Source organism: Centruroides vittatus, unplaced genomic scaffold, assembly GCF_030686945.1.
Source record: "Centruroides vittatus isolate TY-2023 unplaced genomic scaffold, ASM3068694v2 contig_1758, whole genome shotgun sequence".
In the NCBI taxonomy this organism is placed as follows: Eukaryota; Metazoa; Arthropoda; class Arachnida; order Scorpiones; family Buthidae; genus Centruroides; species Centruroides vittatus.
In genome coordinates this window covers 66,776-91,696 of record NW_027121073.1, presented here as the reverse complement: position 1 = coordinate 91,696, position 24,921 = coordinate 66,776, and the positions used below count along the sequence as shown (strand labels likewise).

General features: G+C 31.7%; 1 protein-coding gene across 1 annotated transcript; it reads left to right on the top strand.

Moving 5' to 3' along the window:
• The first annotated feature begins 778 nt into the window (after positions 1-778).
• On the top strand, positions 779-24,891 carry Arpc4 (Actin-related protein 2/3 complex, subunit 4). The gene is made up of 5 exons (XM_067263283.1): positions 779-870; positions 13,777-13,895; positions 13,966-14,173; positions 19,105-19,275; positions 24,675-24,891. Exons 1-5 carry the CDS (start codon positions 868-870, stop codon positions 24,678-24,680), a joined length of 507 nt encoding a protein of 168 aa, XP_067119384.1. The 5' UTR covers positions 779-867; the 3' UTR covers positions 24,681-24,891.
• Positions 24,892-24,921: the final 30 nt, after the last annotated feature.

The window sequence follows — 24,921 nt, the reverse complement described above, 5'->3', positions numbered from 1 at the left end:
ATTTCATTGTGGCAACTCTGCCCATAGAACGACTTTCCGAGTGGTGACAAATTATCAACTCGGTTTACTATAAAAAGTCGAGGCTAAATTGAGACGGGATTCGAACCCGACCTCACATACTGAAGGACTATCGCAGGAAAAGACTAATGTTTAGAAATGTCTCGAAAATTCGACCTTAATTTTATGAAAATAACTTATATTCATTTACTCAATCTTTTAGCGTGGTCAATTCACTGAATTTTTCCTTTAAAGCAGAATTTTTTACCACAGACTCTTGTACACCTTTTAAACACAGCCGTTTATTGCTATCATTCAAACGTACAAGCAGGGGACAAGCAGGGGAATCAGTTAAGGATATATATTTTTTATAATTTTTTTGGCTTGTAAATCTCCCGTTAGGAGATCGCGAATAGAACCATTTCAAAAAGTTCCTTTGCGATTGGCGACGTTTGTTTAAATTTACGACCGCATTCAAATGTAACGGTTCTTGAGAAAGGTTATTAAAAATAACCGAAAACGTTTGAATGATAGCAATAAACGGCTGTGTTTAAAAGGTGTACAAGAGTCTGTGGTGTAAATTAACGCAGTCTTTGAAGAGTATAAAGCAGAATTTTTTTAATCCATTAAATCGAGCGCCTATTAAACATTTTGGTTCCTTATCGTTAAACCGATTTTTTAATAAATAAAATTTTATTTTATAATTATTTATTTTTAAGTTAATAATATTACTTGAAATATTAATACATAAAAAAATATTAAAAAATATAAATTTTTTTTCAAAGTTTGACATTTGTTAACTACAGATGGCGATCTTTGTGGATTAATCAGAAGAGGCGAGTAACAAGGGAGTGTTCTTTACTGTTAAATATGGTAAAATGTCTATTATTTACTTTTATTCGATGCTTTATATAATATTGCATTACAAATTTGATGCATAACCGATAAAACTCGCGAAAATGATAAGAATAATGGTATTTATATGTATTGGTTCAATTGTACAGATTAAAGTTAGGTGAAATCATCTTCAATCTTTGGTAAAAACGTCATGGAAGGAAGTGATTTCGTTTCATAAATCACTTCATTTAATGAGTGGTGTCCATATAAAGCTCAATAGAACTCGTGTATTATTTTTTGGAGAAATTGATTTAAAACTAGAGCTAGATTTTTCCAAATTAAATATGACATCTCAAATTTACATTGCTTTGTTTTAATCTTCAATTAATATTCTACACAATATATACAGCACTATAAAACATTAACGAAAAGCTTAATTGATTACTTTTCTTCCGCACCTGTCGTTAACAATCTCGAAAGAATTTCGTAAATACCACCATTTACTCCTAAAAGGTAGTGTTGACGAGTTTTGAAAAACGTCAAACTGTTACGCCTGGTAAAAACTACAATGTAGAATTGTATTACTGTCGACGAATAAAAATAAGCGGGTTGTGTTTTTGGAACGTAAAATGCTGTCCCCTTACCGTTTCTTGTAAACTACATATCTTCAAAAAACAGCACGCTTATAAACCGGAAGTTTATAACTAAATAATCAATGCCGTTGACGGCTGAAAATGTTTGAGCAGTAAATTTGTGTTTGTGCTGGTAATTGCATTTAGGTGTCAATTATTTAACTACAACCTTGTTTTCCTGTTTTTTTGATGGAGTGCTCCATTAAAATAATAGCTTTAGGCCAGTTGATAAGTGCACTTGAGAGATCATTTTATCGAGAACTGAATGCTTACTGTTTTAATGCCGTTTCATTACAAAGTTTGGTTCTGACATTATAAATCTTATTGGAAAGTTTTAACTAAAAAAGAAAGATTTATTTTTAATAGATACATTCTTTATTTGCCAAATATTAAGCTGTGTTCTTGAAGAACATTTTAAAATTAAATCTAAATACTGCAGTATATTAGGCCACTTTTAGTGTCTTTTATAGCAGGGGTGGCCAACAAGTCGATCACCAAGCCAATTTTGGTCGATCGCTCGCTATGTCTTGACTTAATGTATTATATTTGTAACCGAACACAACAGTATGCATGCAGTTATGACTCGACTTATAAGCAGTGCACCACGTACTGAAACACGGTGTATAAACATAGTATGTATTTCACACCTCCCCCTCCCCACTTACACTATAGCCCATGAGAACAAGTCGATCGCGACACATTTTTAAGATAAAAAGTAGATCTTATGTATACAAAAGTTGGCCACCCCTGTTATATAGCATTGCTGTAAAAGATCGCTGAAGTGTGCTTTGATTGATATTGTGAGTAAACCAAAATAGAAACTTTTGCTGAGAATATATTATTACGAAGAAAATAAATTCAAATAAATACCGGAATAAAATTATTGGAAATTAATGCGTGTAATTATTAGGTACAGAGAAGAGACTGTAGGATGTATAATATAATTGTTCCACTTTGAAAGCATAATTTGTTAATAAGGAAAAAATATATTTTAGAAAATTTTAAAAAACAAAAACTTTGTCAGTTATGTAAATGCTAATAAGTTGGTAAATTTTTAAAAATTATTTTGTATATTTATATCTGAAGTATGTTTTTTCAAGTTTGCATTACATAAACACAAATGTATATGTAGATAAAGAACTACTAATATTTTCAGTGTTAAAGATTTTATAGTCATGTAATAAGTTCAGGCTAAAGGAAGGATGACCTGAGTTTACGATTAAATTTTTATGATAAAAGAAATGACTCAATCATAAAATCTTTTGCTTGGAACTATGGTTATGTAATTAAAAATTTGAAAAGTATATTTTTAATTTTTAGACAGATGATGGCCTTTTTGCAACTTAAATGTTTACACTGTTAAAAGGCATCTTGAAAACAATTTTTTAATCTGTTAAAACATCTTGTCAAAACTGGTTTAAAAGTAACAAATAATACAATAAATAATTCTAGGCTTGTTAAAATCATGGCCCAAAGATAGCTTAAAACATCTTATGTGATATTCAGTAAGTTGTTCAAAAAATTTATCTTTTTTTCACTTATATTTAATAATATGATATTCTAGTTTTCTAAACACTATTTTATTTGGATGAATACTCTCAATAGATATGTTACTTTTAATTTCTATATATACATTATGTAGCACATACTGCAAGAAAGTATATCCTTTAAACCAGTGATTCCCAAACTTTTTAGAGCCACTGCCATCTTGGTTTCATAAAGTTATACCCAACAACCCCAACTGTACCCTAAGGCTTTCTAATCCATTTTCCCATGTGTGAGAAAGGCTTGGAAATATTCTTAGAAAAACTTTTATGTGAACCTCATGCTTTGTGTCCTTACAAAACATTGTTCTCAACATCTGGAAACTCCATTAAATGCAATGTTTCTTCTTACCCATTTTAACAGAGAGAGGAAAGGGAGAGGTTGTCAGTGACCCCAACCTTTGCCTATGGTCACCATTTAGTATAGTGATACCTTGGTTTTTGTCAATAATCCATCCGAAAACAATCGGCGAAATCCAAAACTGACAAAAATCAAGGCAATTATTTCCATATGAATTAATGTAAATCCAATTAATTCATTCTAGACACTCCAAAATACATACCAAAAACATATTTTATAGAGAATAAATGTAGTGTTTAATACTAAAAACAAAAAGAAATTAATATAAAATGAATACAAAAGACTAATGTAAAGAATAAATGAACATTTAACACTGCATCTGTTTGACAACTTCAATTGTTTGTGATCTCTGTTTCATTTTCATGTTTACGCCTTTTGCTACATTAGCCTCCTTTATTGCTTTCTTTATTGTCACAATGGAACTTTTCGTATGTCGACTTCCCATACATTTGGCCGATTTCAGCAGTCTTAATGCTGCTCTCGTATTTTTCAATGATTTCCTTTAACTCAATTGTGTTCCTGGCCGCCTTCGTCAAAGGGCTGCTGGCTCTGGAAACTTTCTTTGTTCCCATGATGGAGCTAAAAGGAAAGGAAAGAAATGGAATTGTTTGGCTAGATGCATGAGGTAATTCTCACACAATGAGAAACAACAACACAGAGCAGGAAAACATGTAGGTCACCATTTCTTTTTGCAAAATTAGCAGTTATGTCATGTGGGCATGCTGATGAAAACCAAGACAAATTTTTCACAAAAAAGTCAATGGTAACAAGTCAACGAAAACCAAGGTATTACTGTACTCTGTTTCCAGTGTTCCTCTGCCTTGGTAGTGCCCACTTTGGGAACCACAAACTAATGATGAGAAACTGTTTTTGGATGAGGGCCACAAGGAAACTTCAGATGTCTGGTGGGCTGCATACACTTTTTTTTTCTTATGGAGTTGCAGGCTTTAAGCCTGCCGAGAACCAACAAGTACTCCATAACTGCCAGTATACTGAGATAATATATGCTAATGATATGCAAACTAACTTTGTCATGTGTAGTTTATTCTCATCTAAAGCCAGACAATCTGTTTAATTATCATGCTGTAGTAAAGCTAATAATTCGATAGGAAGTATGTGAGGACCACCATTTCCCCCCTCCAAAAATATCTCGATTTTAACATTTTGTGAACTACTGTTTACAACATTTGTAATATAATAATAATTACTTAATCACTTATTTTTACCTTTTTTTTTGATAATTATGTATTCACGTGAACTTTAATTGTATCTTAAACGACAACTGAAGTTGTAAGAGGAAATTTGCCTATTTTACCAATCTAGGGACCCCCTTTTCTAAATTTTAATATTAACTTAAAATGATTAGAATAAAACAGTTTATTATCCAAATCTCACAACATGCCAAGGGAAAAATGAAAAAGCAATCAATGAGTAATGATGAGAACTGCCCCAAAAACAAGATGAGTCACATCGACTCGATGACTCTACAAAAGCTAGAGGTCATTGCCAAATAAAAACAACAGAGAACAATCATCTCAGCTGCGATGACGACACCGCAAATAAATCGTCATCCGATGATGACACCACAAATGGATCATCACCGGATGGCAAACCTTTTCATGCTGAAAATATTTAAAAAGGAGAGCTCCAGCCCGACAAAAAAGCAGTATCATTCTCATACTCAGAGAGACAGAGATTCTCACCAGTATAATTATCATACTCAAGACAGAGTATAAATTCTCACACTCAAGACAGGCAGTAAGTGAGAGCAGACTCAGGACAACAAACAAGAGAGAATAGACCAGAGGTGGTCAGACAGACACAGGACTTAAGCAGCCAGAGAGTGCAGTCCAGTCCAGACAGTACCAGAACAGTACAAGCAAGAAAGAGCGAGAGTGAAACAGGATCAAGAGATTGACCAACTGTCAAAATAGACGAAAGAAGGCATCTTGTTCAAATGGTATGTTGTGAGTTGCGTAGTTCGAATACCCCCCGTTAGGAACCCCTCGTTGTATAGATAAAGATAGGTGGATTTCCAAAAATCGGATTTGGTAACTTTGTTCTGAACTTTCAGTTTTTTTTTGCTAATAAATTCCTTTTAATTGTTTATATCTTACTCTATATTCTTCCTCCTGAGAGGCTCATTCCTGGACTTCGGAGTGACTCTTACCCTCACGCCTTAGTCATTTACTTCATTCCAATCGGTGGTGTGTCCGGTAAAACACACCTGGTGGCAGGACCCTATCAAAAACGTACGTAAGAAAACATCTTGACGGCCCCGAACCCCACAAGTAGTTTATCTAGAGGTAGTTTGTTAAGTTGTCATCTCATCATAATTGTCCATGAATCTTTTATTCCAGAAATTCTAAATTAAAATTAATTAATTATAATCATTAAAATTATCCTGAGATGGTGGCTTAACCAACTACCTCTACTAGACAAATTACTTTGTATCTAATCATTAGAGTCCAATAATTTGATAGATTGTCTGGCTTTAATCAAAAATTGGAGTTGTTATTTATTCTTATCTTTTCACCAGTCAAGTTTAGTTTGGATGTTGTTCATCATGAATATCTGCTTAATTATGGCACAAAACAGAAAACAGGAAGATGGAATTACAGTAGAGCATCGATTATTTGACCCCCGATCAACCGTCACATCGGTTAACCGACCGTGTTCTAGTCGGCAAATTCAAATGTCCGCTAGTGATGCGGTGCTATGATATTTGGCTATGTCTTAGCTACTTTAATATTATTTTTGTTAAATTTTTGTGGGTCTTAGCTGGCAACAGTGGCTCGACCATTAAAGGGAGGCCAGTATTTGAACCAGACATAATTTTCTATTTTTCTTTATTTTTGTATTTATTTTGTGCAAAATAAAGAAATAATTTTTAACGATACAATAGCGACGATTATTATCTTTAAAAAGTTTTTGTTAGGCTTAACATTGATGAAAATTCAATGCAAAGTAGGTTAATAGTGATATACTAATGTACTAATTACATGGGATATACTAATATACTATACTAATAGTGTATTTTTTCATACTTTTTGGTTATCCGTTTTTTCAGTTATCCGACCAACTCCAGTCCCCAATTGAGTCGGATAATCGATGCTCTACTGTACATTGTCAAGGCCCAGAGCCACATATTAGAAGGACCTTGTAGATCGTGGGTTGCTCATGATTGCTCTAAACACAGCAAAAACTCATTAAAACAATAAGAATTATGAATACATAAATTTTACTATACTGGCTGTTAAAGTAGCAGAGGAAGTTTAAGTATTATAATTGATCAAATTTTGACCCTTCTGGTTTTTGTATTTTTTAATGTTTTTGTACTCTGATTCCAAAAACAACAAGAAAATGGGAACAAAATTCCATGTATGTGTATTTTGCTTTAAATCAGGACCGTATGGCCAAAAAGTTTTGAAACTTGGAGGGAATACTTCTGTATATGGGGCATTGAAACTTACATTTTGGAGATTATAAAGTCAAGGGGATAGAAGTGTGGTGTACACCCGGACAAACAATAAAATACGAGATTGTACACAATAAAATAATATTTTATTAATGGTTCGCGCGGTTCTTTATACACTAAGTTCTTTGAGATCCCAACTATACACCGCCAATATATACAATGTCAGTGTGGTAAAACTTTGTACACACATAGGAGAGTGATATGTTTATGCGACAATGTTCTTTGTTTGTAGCCCTTTCTGAAATATTTCGATTAACTTAAACTATCTTAAACTAACTTATAATCTAAAAGAAAATAGAGGAGGAAAGAATGAAGGGTAAGAATAGGAGAAAAATGCTGGTGGGGTACCCGGGTTTCTCTTTTGTCTGGTCTTCACTCTTGATGAAATGGAGACTTGCACTGCAGTCACTTGTAGCTGTCCTTTTCAATAACTCCGATCTAATGATTTCTAAGTATTCACCAAACTCTCGGTTTTAGTTTTCATCTATGTCAGTTCTTTTCCTGCAGACGACCTAAGCACTCTGTCTCGATCAGTGACGACAACCTCTTTCTTTTTCGTCCGCTTCTTCTCAACACTAGCCCCGGAATGCCTAATCTCCCTCCCCGACTTGCCTCAGGGTTTTTACACATTATTGTTTTTTGGTGTTATTCTATGAAAATGTGTTCCCACCAGCAAGAAGGAAAGACCGTTAGAAAATTTGAAGAAAAGTTATAGAACAAAAGACTAATGAAACTTAATATTAGGCTTAACACTACAGACATATATATAACAATGTGGGGTATTGCCACAGAAGGGTAGAAGTCATATCTTGAGTGCACTCAGACTTAATGAAAATTTTACTTGTTGGCATTACTAATTACACATTCGTATGATCTGTACACACATGTTAGCCGCCTTTTTTTAAACTCCTACAAATGTTGACATTTACAGCTTTTTAAAACTCTCTCCTAAAATTTCCCAAAAATTGAGCTTTTTGCCTTTTACTATTCCAGATGTTATATATATATAACAGAGGGAAAGATGGCAATTGGTCAAAAAATGATCCCCCAGAATTTTACATTTTTGGACTCAAGACCTTGAAACAATGAGAAATGCAAAAAAATTTTGGGAATAATTTCTGTATGTATGGATGTTAATGTGTATGTGGGTAGCACAATTTTGTTCACCCTCTTTCAAGCTTAATAACTCCAGTGCATTTTGTCAAAAATTTCTGAAATTTTGCAGGGAGGTTTGTTTATTAGAAGGATTGATGCTATTAAACTTTGGTGGTTAAAGGTCAAGGAGGTGGAGAGATAAAAGGGATCTGTGTATCTCTAGTAGGGTTAGACTTATTGATATTTCACTTGTTATTAGCATTTACAAGTTTTTATAAAACCCATCCCTGTTCTCAAAATTAAGCTTTTTGCCATTTTATAACAATTAAAAATATGAAAAGTTTTTAATAATAAAATATCATAACAGATGGTGCCACACACACACAGTTTTAAATGTTGCTAGGAAAGTTAAGCAACTCATTGCTGGATTTTTTTTCTAACTTTTGTAATTATAATTGAAAATTATCAGATTTCCTGGTCCACTTAACCTCCTCTTCAAGTGCAAGGAAAGGCATGTAAGTCCTTACTGGTGTGTTTGATATGAGAGAAGTCAAAATATGAAAAATTATCTACTTCACAAATAAATTGGGCAATATACAGAAGGAAACTCTTTAGAATTATACAGCATAAGGACAAAAAACATAACAGCAAATAGAGCAAACTGTTATATGGATAGCTAAATTATCCAAAGGAAGGTCATTGAAATATCAATAACTCAATAATCTATCGAAGGAAGAAATGTAGACTGAATGAAGCTGAAATTTAAAAAAATACTTATAAGTAAACTTCAAAAATAAGGAAATTCATATGCATATCTTCAGAAAAATCAAACATTTTTTCAATGTTCTTAGTTCTCTATTTGCATATTAAATTTCTTTGAAAATAAGAAAGGTAATTATATATATAAGTACTCTCACAGTTTTTGTCAATAAATTATGAATCAAAGGAGACAAATATTTGCCTTCATGTATTTGTGTTGTCCATCCACACATTTGTGCTCATATTTATATACAGGGTGGGCCAGCGAAAACGAAATGGCAGAGTGTTCGTGTTCGTGCAAGCAAATCGCTCGGACAGGTCGATTTTACTCTCGAGGGGACATCTTATGCAATAAAGTTTTTGCGAATCTGAATATTAACTAAACAAACATTTTTTTCGAAATAAATGTTTGTTTAGTTAATACAAAATAAATGAGTTTTTAAAATTTTTTGTTGTCTGTTGCATTCAGAATCGCAAAAACTTTATTGCAAAAGATGTCCCCTCGAGAATAAAATCGACCTGTCCGAGCGATTTGCTTGGACGAACACGAACACTCTGCCATTTCGTTTTCGCTGGCCCACCCTGTATATTCTTGTTTTTGGTCATTTGGTCATCAGTATTGCCATTTTAATTTTTTTTAAACTAGATCTAGTCCTTTATTTTGAATTTTTGCTCTGGTTTATGGTTTAAATATATATATATATATTTTTTTTATATATATAGTTTCTTTGGTCATTTTTGAAATATGATTTTATTATGTTGTTTTTTAAAAAATTCTTTTCTTTTCCATGTTCACATTTTTCTGCTTTGGTGAACTGATCCCATCTACTATCTTCTTCTTTTAGGTTTTTTTCCATTAACAGATATGAACTACTCATAACTATAAAAGCAGCAACATAAATTATTGTTTGAGAATTGTCCACTTTCTAGATTGCATACAAACAGTTTCCAAGCATCAGTTTGTTGCAGGAATCCGCAAGAAATTGATGCTTGGCAAATAATTGAGTTTGTTTGCTTGTCAAGTGACAAACAGTTCAGCAAATAGTTTGGTTGAAGGCAAGTATTTGGCATTTGGTGAATTACAAATGTGTGGACATGTCTTTACAAATTCTTCATTTTTCTTTAATTTGAAATATCATAGACCTAATTTGTCAGTTTAAGATGACTGTTGACTATTTGGGATATTTACTTGATGTTAATTGATTAATCATTTCTTTCTTGCTAGTATTTTTTCACCATTTTATTGATTTCTTAATTATAACTCAAAAAAAAAGATTTCACATCGATCTTAAGAATTCTATCTTAAATAATTATTCCGTTTAATTACTTTATTTGATTATTTATTTAATTAATTTCTTTTCTCTTTAATATTCAATTTAAAAATTTAATGTATAAAGTGAGCCGTATTATTAGGAATGCTTAAATTCTATCAAGGCTATATCAAAATATGAAAGTACTTTTTTCTGTATTCAGCTGCACTTGGTACATAGCTATATTCTGTTATCTGAATACAATGTGTGCCTAAAGTCAGTAATTTGGATATTAGGAAGTTTTTCAACTTCAGTAGAACAAATACAATGCCATTGAAACAAAAAAAAATTTTGGGAATGGTGTTCTCTCCCTCAGCTGCCACATTCTCTGGTGACGCTAGTGAAATGTAAACAACATGGCTACAAATCTAGAATAACGCATCTTTTAACTTTGTATTAAAACAATGGTTTGATATTGCTCTTTGCCCCAGGGTAAATATAAACAGAGAGATTATTATAATGAACAGAAAATTCACTATCATCTTTGATGCTTGCAATCTCCACAAATGAGATTAGATTACATTGGTTTTAAAATTTGTACATTCCAATTTATATTGTATCTTGAATATGTAAACCAGATGATGACCATTGGATATGGTTTAAAATGTTAGTCATTAAAGTTTTCTTGTGTGTTTATTTTATATTTACATCCTATTTATTCTGGATGTAAACAAAATGATTGCAGTGTGTTTATTCTGTAGATTAGCAAAGAGCAAGATGGCTGATAATTTCTGATTCCAACGTGGATGTTCTTTATTTAGATTATTTAAACAAAGTTTATCCTAATCTGGGTAGAATACTTTTGGAAACATGAGATCGTATAACATTGTGTAGAAATTTTAAATTTCAAGAATCAATTATGACTTAAAAAGCTAGTTTTACATTAATTGTCAGTGTACAATGAATCTCACTCTATTATATAACATAATAATTATTTTTCATTATCAAGTACTTTTATTAATGTGAGGACCACCATTTCCCCCCTCCAAAAATACCTCGATGTTAACATTTTGTGAACTACTGTTTACAACATTTGTAATATAATAATATTTACTTAATCACTTATTTTTACCTTTTTTTGATAATTATGTATTCACGTGAACTTTAATTGTATTTTAAACAACTGAAGTTGTAAGAGGAAATTCGCCTATTTTACCAATTTAGGGACTCCCCTCTTATAAATTTTAATATTAACTTACAACGATTAGAATAAAACAGTTTATTATCCAAATCTCACAACATGCCAAGGGAAAAATGACAAAGCAATCAATGAGTAATGATGAGAACTGTCCCAAAAACAAGATGAGTCACATCGACTCAATGATGACTCTACAAAAACTAGATGTCATTGCCAGATAAAAACAACAGAAAACAATCATCTCAGTTGCGATGACGACACCACAAATAAATCGTCATCCGATGATGGCACCACAAATGGATCATCACCGGATGACAAACCTTTTCATGCTGGAAATATTTAAAAAGGAGAGCTCCAACCCGACAAGGAGAGTATCATTCTCATACTCAGAGAGACAGAGATTCTCACCAGTATAATTATCATACTCAAGACAGGCAGTAAGTGAGAGCAAACTCAGGACAACAAACAAGAGAGAATAGACCAGAGGCAGTCAGACAGACACAGGACTTAAGCAGCCAGAAAGTGCAGTCCAGTCCAGACAGTACCAGAGCAGTACGAGTAAGAAAGAGCAAGAGGAAACAGGATCAAGAGATTGACCAACTGTCAAAATAGACGAAAGAAGGCATCTTGTTCAAATGGTATGTTGTGAGTCGTGTAGTTTCGAATACCCCCCTGTTAGGTACCCCCCTCGTTGTATAGATAAAGATAGGCGGATTTCCAAAAATCGGATTTGATAACTTTGTTCTGAACTTTCAGTTTATTTGCTAATAAATTCCTTTTAATTGTTTATATCTGACTCTGTATTCTTCCTCCTGAGAGGCTCATTCCTGGACTTCAGAGTGACTCTTACCCTCGCGCCTTAGTCATTTACTTCATCCCAATCGGTGGTGTGTCCGGAAAAACACACCTGGTGGCAGGACCCTATCAAAAACGTACGTAATAAAACATGTTGATGGCCCCGAACCCCACATTAAAATATTGTGCATAGTGTCTGCCATATTTACTAATATATATTATAACTACACTCCAATCTATTCCACACTTTTTTTTTTTGCTGTTCCATTTTTACTGTTGCTTTCATTAACACAGCTGCACAATAAGAGTTTCTTGGCTAACTGATCGATAGTTATCTGCTGAGTCAAAGTAACTCAAGCAATGAGCATAGCTTATTCTTTAGATTAGTGACAAGATTAAATTTATTCCATAGATGGTTTTATATAGTTTACATGGTAACTTGTGCAATTGGCCCTAAATCATTTTTTATTTGTGTGCAAGATTTGGACCTTTGTACATTTTCTGCTGCCAAGCAAAAATTTTGAGCTATCATACTGGTGCTCTTGGCCAGTTTTAAACAGTCATTTGTGAACATTAAATATTGTTTGTTTCCTGTTTAATCTATAGTTTTGACAATAAGAATTTTTTTCATTTTTCTTTCAACTTTGGATGTAGACTTCTCTATAGAATGTAACTTTATTGCTTAAATCTTTGACATTCGACTTTCATACACATTTTAGGAACACACTATATCTTTAGTCTGGGGCTGCCTGTATTATATCCACAATTGCTTGCAGTTTGTTTTTTTGTAGGATCACATGCATAAGCCAGTGATTTGCTGCTTATTTTTCGCATGTAATTGTCATTCCTTCAATTTGATGATTCTGAGAAAACCTGTAATGTGTCTTTTCTGCACATGCCAAATTCCAACATCATACATTGTTAGTTTACAAAACATTATTTTGTTTACAGAACAGTGCCCTTGACTGGGTTCCCATGGGGAGCCCTTCAAACTTTGTGATATCATGGGCTATTGTGAAACAAATTAAGCTGGAAAGGAATGATCAGATGCTGGTGTTTCTCAGAAAATGGTTTTCTATAGTTTTTGGGCACAAGATAAACTGCAAAAACATTTAAATTGTTGACATGTCATATTGCCCCAGGCTATCTTACAGAGACAAATTTACAAGGTTGTAGCAACTTGCAGACCATACATCATTACATCATGCATAGCCAACAAGCATCCATGACAACACATCTACCTTTTGTGACAATCTTGATGAACCTCTACATTATCTTTTTGATAACATCAAGGCAGAAAGTTGTCACATTATACATGTGATCATGTGACAATAAGGAAAAATTGTACATGATTGCATGTGTAAGGTGGCAATTTTCTATAGTGGTTTTTTGACGGCCTGTGATAAGCAGAAAAAAGTTTCCAACTGAAATTTTTACACAGTAAGAACATGGAAGCACAACTCAATTTGGTGAAAAATGCCTACAAAAAGACTAGTAGCTGCTGAAAATTGCCACTATGGCATGTATTTGTGTGTGTGTGTGTGTGTGTAACTGCTGATCAGAAAAAATATTTACAAAGATTATTATTTAACAAAGGATTTGAATTTTGTTGTAAACAATAGGTTTACCACTTAAAACCTGAAATTCATTCTGTACAATGTAAAGTTTCATGATAATTAATTTTTTATTTGCTTTTTTTGTCTTATTTCAATATTGTATTTTTAAATTCAATAAATTTTTCTTTAGTCATTCTTAATATGGTTTATTATTCTGACAAAACTTCACCAGATTACTAATTTTTTATAAATTTTACATAAATTGTTTGTTTAGGCTGCAACACTTCGCCCATATTTAACAGCAGTTCGGCATACCTTGAATGCGGCAATGTGTTTAGAGAACTTTTCATCACAAGTAGTTGAAAGACATAATAAACCAGAAGTTGAAGTGAGGTAAAAATAAATTTTAAAAAAATCTATCTGAAATATTTAAAAGTTTCATATTTCTATATTTATATTACAGAAGTAGTAAAGAATTATTATTAACACCAGTGGTAATTAGTAGAAATGAAAAGGAAAAGGTTTTAATTGAAGGCTCTGTCAATTCACTTCGTATCAGCATTGCTGTCAAACAAGCAGACGAAATTGAGCGAATTCTTTGTCACAAATTCATGAGGTTCATGATGATGAGAGCAGAAAATTTTATTGTTTTACGGAGAAAACCTGTAGAGGTATTTATCTAATTTTGATTTACTATAAAAATATGGTAATAAATAATTTACAAATTTAGATTATTATTGTTAAAAAAACTTCAAATAATGTTATCAACATTAAATAAAAATAATATTGTAAGTTTTTAAATAAATTACTAGCATTGAATGGAAAAAATATGTATCTAAACTGTCCTTATACACAAGAAGACAAAAGTTTTAATTTAGTTTTATTAAATTTTTTTATACAAAGAATACCATAAGACAAATATTTTAATACTTAAAACATGACTTCTTTAATTTTTGAAACACATTCAGGTTATAGGTTTTATAGAAGGTGATATTAATCCTGGTAATTTTGTCACTTGGTGAGATTTATTCATTCTATTTACTATACAATTTATATCTCTATGAATTATAGCTTCTCAAAATAAAGAAAAACTCAGACTTTGGTATTTTATTTAATACAGGTACTCCTCACTTTATGACCTATCTGCATAACGACCACTCGCACTTACAATCGAGTTTTGACCTGCAATTCAGGGCCCTTTCTCAGCTTGAGTGTCGGTCAGTGGCGAATGGTGACATGCGCACTAAGTGTACTATAATAGTCTTTTTATGAATAAATTTGAAGTTTGTTGCATAATTTGGATAATTTTACAACGATCCTGTATTCTTGGCGCAAGCTCCTCGCTTATCAACCAATTTGCTTAACGACGTAGTCATTAGAACGGAACTCGGTCATAAAGTGAGGAGTACCTGTAATGAAAGATGAGTTTTTCTTCATTTTGAGAAGATATAAACATTATGAACAAACATTATTTTTAAGAAATCAAACAGTTTTGATGATCCAAAATATCACAAGATACAATAAATTTTTGTCAATGCAACATTGAATCATTTATTTATTTGAAGTTTGAGTTTTGAGTTAATAATTTATCAAATTTCAGATGTATTACATAATTCTTATAATTTAAGCTATAAATTTATTTTTGTTTTTGGAAATTTGTTTCCATGTTGTTATGAATAATTATGTATGTATGATAACTTCATTTGATGGTGACAATAGTTATAGGTTTTTAATGTAGTAATTAATTATTATAATAATTATATTGTTTATAAGTAGAAACAAAAAATACTAAATTTGAAAAAACAATTATATTATTTCTCAGTGTATTGGGTATACAGTAGAGTCGTTAATCGGAATCAATTGGTGATTGGGGTTGTTCAGATTAGTGATTTGTTCCGATTACCGATTATGTACGAAAAAATATATTAACCTGTCCGATGTTCAAATTTTTCTCCGTTGCGTGTCGCTTCGTGTTGAATTTTCATCGATTTTAAGCCTAAAGAAAATTTTTATAATAATAATCGAGGCTATCGTATCGTTAAAAACTATTTCTTCATTTTGTACAAACAAAATAAATATATTGAAGAATATAAAAATTATACTTTAGAAGTAAATCTAGTATCAAAAACGTTCGATTCAGCACGACACAGTCCGACTGAAAATCGTTCTGATTACTAGCGATTTCGATTATTGGGGTTCCGATTAATGACTCTCTACTGTACTTGTGATGTGAAAAGACACATAATATCAATTATAGACAACAATGGTAAACATAAAAAAACAAAAAAGGTGTAATAACAACAATTACATGAAACCCATATCTAAATGACAAAACAGATATTAATAACAGTTCTTTAGACTGTTGAATAGACTCCTAAATTGCACTGGTAAATTAAATTAAACAGCTATATAGAGAAGAAATATCATCATTATCAATAATAAATACATCAAGTATACAAGCAATTAAAATGCATACAAAATAACTAGAATACTAGTAGATTTTAAAATCTTGAATAATGAAACAAACTTTTGTAAATTCCTTCAGAAAAGATGTAAAATACTTTCTGGAAATAAATTAAAATTAAAGTATTAAATAATCAGATAACATTCTTGACAAAAAATTTGCACACTGGCACACTGAGTAGCAAGTGTTGGAATTGAATGAAACTTTATGCATGTAATGATAAAGAAGATGGAAATAACTGATTACAATACCATGGCAAATGTGCTGTTTAATTAGAAATAATTTGTACAGTTTAATATTGTTGATAGTATCTTATAGCATCCCTTCTGATATCTGTATATGCAAAGATATGGTCTGTTATACAGAGTTAGAGATGCCCTGTGTTGTTTTGTGATATATTTTTCCAAAGATTTTGTAATTCTCTCTAGATTCTGCATACTGATTGCTAGCTGAAGTTGCTAATTCCAGCATGTTCCACACACGTATACGTGATAAACCTGGAGCCTGACTGGATCAAGAAAGTATGTCCACGTCATTGATGCACTTGAGAAATCTGAGCTGTATGTGGACAAGCATTGTTCTGTTGAAAAATGATTCATTGTAGATGTGCCATGAAAAGCAACATGAGGTCACACAATCTCTCACTGTCAATGTGCATGATTGCTATTAATGCAAACTGATTGCATAGGAGAGTTCTCTGTACCAGTGTTGACAGAATTGCACTTAACAGTAAAGCTGAGATTTTGGCATATCCCAGTCTTTCTCCATACTCAGATATGGTAATCATTTGTGCCCACCTAGAAGAGCGATTCATTACTAAAGAAAATGTGTTGCCATTCCAAGGCCACCTATACTTGATGGTCACAATGACCCATACTACTATAAACAAAGCTGCTGGTGTCAGGCTGTTAATGTAGTCAGTTAAAGGCATCATGAATGCAGTCCTGTTTCTGCAAATCACCTCGCAATCATTTAAGATGATACCCAGTTCTTAATACATCCCTAACTGTCTCTGGGCAGTGGAGAGAGAGTTTAATAAAGAAATACTTTGATATTCTAGCAAATTGACTTTATTTTATTGATAAATTTTGGCACAAGTGGATCAATAAATTATTTTTTGGTGTGGCAAAATGAAATTGACAAAATTTTCTTACAATCTGAAAAGTACATTTTAAAAAGGGTTCATTAAGTTTACAAAAAAACCCTGGTAGTATTTTTCAAAGTAAAATAAAACTCCTGAATAATTTTGAAAGTCTGTTTTACTTACAATCACTAGTCTTATGTTTTTTAATAGTTAAATTTCAATAATAAAAACTGGAAGTTGAGGTAAGTTATTTGTTACAAATTGAAATTGGCCTGAACTGCTCTTAATGGAAATGTACTCATTGTTACATTTCACATGTAGAAGTTATCATCAATAATACATAATTTTATTTTATTATATAATACACAGTGACTCCAGTTTACTGGGTTTTTTTAAATTTCATATTATAGGTTAACTTTCATATTAACCAAAATATTATAAACATTTGGGTTGCAGAACCATTACAAACAAATATATTGGGTTGTGTGAACAAAAAGTTTGAGAAACACTGCACTAGATATGTCAACACTATTCTTATTGTATGATGTAAAAAACCAGATATATAACAATTTCTCCAACACATGAACAATATAAGACTCATGCTAGGGTTATAGCAGGAAAGTGACATCATGGTACATTTCTTGGATCTGCAAATATATCTCATGAATGGGCACATCATTACCAACATATATTAGAGACTTTTTTTATACTGGCAATCTCTGTAGATCCATCCAATATAAACACTTGGCATTCAAGGACCTAATAGGATGTTCCTACATTCTTTGTTTAAGCATGCTAACCACAGACAAAGAGTTGGACTAAATTTTACTGTTGGCTATCACACATGGTTACCCTTAGAAATCAAAAACATTGTGACAACACAATGCACTGGAAAAATGCTGCTGCTATTAAAAGTTAACCAGATGCTTATAAGTTGTTCAAGAAGTGCTATATACATCTTTTGGCTAAATATGTATAGATGATTAACTCCCATGATTCATTTTGAACAAAGGATAGACTTCAGGTATTGACTACGGCATTTGTGTTGGTAAATTACTTTCCAAATGTGAATAAATTGTTACCACACTATGGATTACAATTCACATCTATTTATGAATTTGCTAAATGTTGCCATTTGTCTCATTAGAAGTAATAATTTACATAAGTATAACAAACATCATTCAAACATCATAAGTATAGAAATATCAACAAAAAATTGCCTAAATAATCAGGCTATAATTCTGCTAATTTAAATAATTAATACAAAGTAATTTGTTACTAGAGATAGATGTTAGGTGCCATCTCTTAACTAAAATAATAATTATTAAAATAATCTTGGGAGTTATTCATGCTGTCTTTGAATGCATCATAAAAGCACGTCTGATATTCAAAAAGTGTACTAAAAATACTGAACAGCGAGTCTCTGAGAGCTTTTTATATGGTACTGTGGTAGCAAATTTAAGGCACACTGTTGACAATACCCAGTGTGCATTCATAGCTCATCTGTAATCATTTGCATACCTGTCTGAGACATAGCTGAATGCTGACTTTTGCAGTAATAGGACAGTTCTATCTGGATGTGCAAATTTTTTGTCAAAGGGTATATTTAGAAAGTGTTCTCAAAAGCAAACATTGCAGCTAAAAGATAGTAAACCATGATAGTATACTCAACTACACTAGAATCTAGAATATACTTGTAAAGCATAAAAACGTTTTTAAAAAGTAGCAAAAATCACTTTCAGTTAAAGTAATATATAATGTGTACAGAAATAGCAAATATTTATTTTTGAGACCCAAAAATACAAAACAATATCACAATGTGAGAAATATTGAGTTCCTGATCACTTGAACAACAATGGCACACTTCTATAAATATAGCAGCAGAAATTTATAACTCTATAATTATGATAATGTTGAGGACATTATCTAATTATTTTACTTAATTTTTTAAAATCAAAATTTAGATTATATTTCTGATATATGTTTTTGATTATTAACTGAATAAAAATAAACTACATTTTATAACTTCTAATTGTAAATAAATTTTTTAACAGGGATATGATATTTCATTTTTAATTACTAATTTTCATACCGAACAAATGTACAAGCACAAACTAGTTGATTTTGTCATACATTTCATGGAAGAAATTGACAAAGAAATTAGTGAGATGAAGTTGGCCTTAAATGCCAGGGCTCGTATATGTGCTGAAGAATTTCTCAAGCGAGTAAGTAAAATTAAAAGTTTGAATTAATAAAAAGTAAATTATTAGAGCAACGTCTAGTGCAGAATAGATATGTGCTTTTTTAAATATTCAGGTATCCCCAACTACCTATTTAAAAAATAATGATTTTTTTATTGTATTAACATATAAAGGTGAATTTTTTTTTTAATATTGTATGCAAACTACCAAAATTATAAAGATAATCATTAAATTCAGTAATATAATTTAATTTTAGTGATTAATTTTAATTGATCATGATTCCTAACAAATTATTTTTGATTTTTTAAAAAATATTTATCTATAAATGACTATTGATGTGTGACATAATAAACTAGTCTAAAAATGAAAAAAAACACCAAAATTCAAATTAAAAGGCATTTAAGATGAGTTTGGAAAAGAATTGAGAGAATATTTTGAAAATGTAATTTAATAAAATAAATACGTAATTACCAAAAAACCAGCAAAAATTCACTTCGAAATGAATGTTTTCTACCATCTTCAACGGTCATCATCAGGTTTGATTCCAAAAATTTGTAAAATGCATCTTGAAGTTATGTGCATGCCTGAAGTGTAACTGGTTTTCTTAATTTGTTAGTGTGCTACTTCTGGTCATGCTCATAACTTCAAGATGTGTTTTTCGAATCTTTGGAATCGAACCTGATGATGACTGCTGAAGACGGTAGAAAACGTTCGTTTCAAAGTGAATTTTTGCTGGTTTTTTGGTAATTACGTATTTATTTTATTGAATTCTTACACCAGTGGTATTGTGGTGATTGAAAATGTAATTTTATTAATTGCAAGTCAATTTACATAATACCATTATTTTAAATGCAATACAGTTATTTTATTTTGAATGTAAATTTTAAGATCAACTGCTAAATAATTTATATTTGACCAGTAAAAAATTACTTTAACAATAATATTTAAGACTCATTTTGGATTAATCTGCCATATTTTACAGCATATAAGACACAGCTTTTCATTAAAAAAAACTCAAAAAATCACAATACATCTTATATGTGAAGTTTCAATCTGTCATAGGCTAATGAATTTTCCAAACAGCTTCCTTAGACTGCAGATAATTCTCTACTTAGTCAAACTTTTGAATAAAAATGTTGTTTAATTAAACATATTATGTAAACAGCATTTGCTTGCATTCATTTAGAATATTTTAATGGTCAAATTTTAACTATAAATGATTTATTTATCAGAGAAAAACAAGTGTTTAAAAGAAAAGTGTGCATTCTAATTTTACTTTTTTTTTAAAACTAGAATAATAGTGTTTTAAAAAAAGTGGGTGAGTGCCAAAAGCACAAAGATTATTTCAATGTACTATTTTCCTAAATATTCTGTGTTGGAATAGGGATGTGTCTTACATGCTATATAATATGGTAGTTAAATTATGTCTTTCTAAAAACTTAATATATAGAATATATAAAGTAATTTATTGACAATACTAAGATTTTAGTATGAAAAGAATTTATAGTATATATTAATAGTTAAGAAAATAATAATAAAGAAATGATGATTGAATGTAAACAAAAACAGTGTCATATGAGCTTATGAAATAGGAAAATAAGTCAGCCAGTGAGAATAGTGCATTCTCACTAATCCAAACTAACTAATTATCGGGTTGTTCAGTGAAAAGTTTGGGTTAGCAATTTAGGGTATATAAAGAAAAGGAAGGAAAAGGATTAAATTTATAAATATATATAAATTTTATACTGTGTTTGGTAGATATTGACATTGACAAAAAGTTACACCCAGATAAATTGTCTGATATGGCTGTATGGTGAATTTTACAGTAGTCTCAGATAGATATGTAAATTAAAAATGTTACAACTGTGGTCCAGCTGAAAGGCTATGCAGCAGTGGTCTAACCCTGATTAATTTTTAAAAATTGAGATATTGTACTATAAAAGTGATGTATGCTAGTTTTTCATATTTCACTGTTATGCTTGTTCTGATTCCATCAATATTTAAAGGAACCCTAGTAATCTTTCATTGTATTTAGCAACATTATATTTAAAACATGCAAGTATGGCATTGTTATTTTAATTTCAACATAGGAGAGGCACTGTTGCACTCAGCCTTTCAATAGTACCCCAGATGCCTTAAAATCATTATCTCAATATCCTATAAAAAGGCTCAGTGTTCAAAACTTTCAGTGAACCTGTTGTTTGGAGCTATCTGAATGCCAAGCATGCCTGTATGACATGGTCAAAGACATTATGCATAGCTGACTTAGTTGGAGAAGGTTGCGTCATCAGGCTGAGAGAAGTATGATGGCCATTTTACCAAACGGCCTACCATCTGAGCCATTTTGATCTGAGGTGGGGTTGGAGATAGTGGATATATGAAGGTGGACCTACATAGCAGCAAAACTCTGAATGTCTCATACCGGCGATTTTCTGATCAGGTAACAAGTGTGAAGAGCTGTAACATCTTTGTCAACCATCCAGAGATATGGGAAGAGACAAGGTTATATATTGGAACTTCCACTTACCATTTGCAGGTGACTAGCACAGACAAATTTCATGCATACTGACTGTTACGTTCTCTCATCAGCATCCTAACATTGTCAGTTTTGTTTGCAATAGTGTTCAGATAGAAAAACATGTACTGCTGTAAACTGGTATATAGTCTTTAGCAACAAATTCCAATTTCCTTTAACATGATGATTGTCCATTCCCGGAGTGTGGGTGATCACTGGTGAGCACTTCAATCCCACCTTTACTGTTAAGTGACATGCTGTTGCCAATGCTGATTTGCTGGTTTAGGAAGTTATCTTGTATGACAGTCAATTGGACATGAATGGCACAATCCTGCACTCTCATATGTAGCCTTTCATAGCAGAGCTGCAAACAAGATATGTGTTCAACCATATGCAATTAGAGTTGCTCAGTGATGTCTCCATCACACTTCCTTGGCCTGTCCAATCCAGATTTGTTGCTGATTGAGCATTTGTGGAACCAGATATGTATGACTAAAGCTAGCATCTTGAGTATGAAGAATCTGGAATGGCAATTGCAACTAGGGTTCAACAAAACTTGGTATTTTGAGACTCAATGAATCTAAGTCGGTGTTTAAATACTATATATATGTGAGCCCGGGAGTGTTGAGGAAGTCTGACTGCCCCTTCCAGCAACAGGTCATTGACCTACTCACTTGTCAAGGATGGCTGTTACGTCTTGTTATGCATTACGCGAGTGGAGGGGAGGAGAGATGGGGTCGACAAAAAGGCATAGACGATAGTCGAATAAAGACACCATGTTTAATAAGAAACAATATTTATTAAAATCAACGAAAAAATTTAATTACAATTCTAAGTTCGCTAAGCTACAATTCTAACTCTCAATTACGCGTAGGGGGGAGCTCGAGAGAGAGAGAGTTTACAGATATCATTTCATACCTCTTTGCAGAGTCCATAGATCACGGAATATCCAAAATTATAGGCACTAGGTGAAATTTGTCGCAACTGTGTTAAACAAATAATTCGCAGCTCGTCCACGAGCACGTACGACTGGCAGACTGAATGAGACTCCTCTGAGGGGGAAAAAGACGCAGTTTTTATAGATTTGCCGTGGGAACTAAGTCACGAGATCGTTGTCAGACGGAAGAAAATGATGAATTCGGATGTTGAGTGTACAATTTTATGATGTTACAAATTATATTTTCCACGAATTCTGTTGTTCGCTTTTAAAATCGTAGGAATAATTAATTCAGAAAAACTAGGTAAAACCTGAATTTCACATATTTATTCCTGTTTATTGAACATTGGTATATACAATACATTCAAATATGTGCATGCTCATATTTTGAGAACATATTGCCAGATTTGCAAAAAATTATTTAATTGATTTTTCTGCAATTTCTTTTTATGATTTGGATTCTTTTCAACTTTATGCACTGCAAATTCTCAAATTGACATAAAAATTTTGTTGTTCAAACTGTTATGCCAGTATTGTAGATATGACAACAAAACTAAACTAGTTGTATTTAGACTAAACTTGTATTTTAAGTTCTGTTTTCTTACTTGACTGACTGTTGGAAGCATTATTAATAATTTCTATTTATTATGTTGGACTGTGACTCATCAAGTTTTAGATTGAATATCAAGTCTTATTACTTGTAATCAAAAAATTCCTAGTTGCAATATCTGTGGGAAAATCTATTGTAGGATAGCATATGGTGTCTCCATACCTGACTATATTGCCACAGGTATCCAGACAAAAGGAGGTTCATTTAAATTGGGCAGTTTCTTGTGAAATAAGTAATTATAATATTATAGAAAAATTACTGTTATTTGCCATCATCACTGGTGCAAATCAATAGTTTTTGAAGTTTTATTTGGTTCAAGGCCTGTTCCTTGGTGTGTAACTTTTTTTATCAATGAATGTATTTAAGTAAAACTGTGATATAAATCACAAATTACATGTTATTTGTTTGGCTGGAAAATTTAACGTGGAGAAATAAACAAAGTTGGTTTGGGTTAGTGAATGTGTAGTGTATTAATTTTCAAATTGTTAATACCCAAATCTTTAAAATAACTTTGTGGTAAAGCAAGCAGACAGTGTAAATACCAACTATTCACATTTAAATTTTGGTATTTTTTTAAAATTAATATGAACAGTTTTTTAAAAGTCGGATCAAAAATACAGACACTAATACTGAATAGTTTGCATAATAATTGAGAATTTCTAATCTGCTTGATTTTTGACTTAAGTTTAAGGAAAAAGCTTGCATTTCTTAATATAAATATTGATCTTTGATAAAAATTTTCTATATCAATTCCAAGTCAAAATGTCAGATTACTAAAGTGAAAACCAAAATTTAATAAAGTACAATGTTCCATAATAATGATAAAGCCAAATGATTAAATCAGATTACATTACTGCTATACTAATCCAGTAATTAGGCACTAGAGGTCAGTGTTAGACACTAATATTTATTAAATTTAATAAAATGACTTAATTATAAAATTTAGAAAATTCTTGAAGAAAAGGATTGGCCCAGAGCAGGACTCAAACTTGCAACTACCACTTAACTGTGCAGATGCATTGCTAGTTATGCTTCTGGACTTCTGTCCAATCCTTTGCTTCCAAACATATTTAAATTGGATGCAACCATACTAGTTACTCAATGCCCACTAGAGATGCCTCAGCACCCACTATGGCACTCAGCTAACTATTGCTTTACTCCATGGTGTATATATACCTCTAGTGCGAAATTACTCTGTATTTAATAATTATTAGTAGTGATAATACAATCCAATTTAATCCTGTAATCATTGGCTTTAATATAATTATCGGGTTTCAAGGTGTTTGTATTAGTAATAATTTGGATTCGCCGAACTGCACACCGTAATATAATTCTAATCGATACATATACTTTGATTTCAGTTTTAAATCGTTAAAAAAGAAACATTCGAGTCGAGACTGAAGTCTAAGAAGGAGGACTTTCGTTGGACAAGGATTAAATGTTATGCCCTAAAATTGGTTATAAGTTATTTGTAATCTTGTTTTCTACAATCAAACCAATTTATGAATGAGATTTTATGTATGATATTGGATGTAATAATAATAATGATGATCTAATAATAAATTGTTGGTGCTAATACTTACATTTGTTTTAAACGATTGCATTATA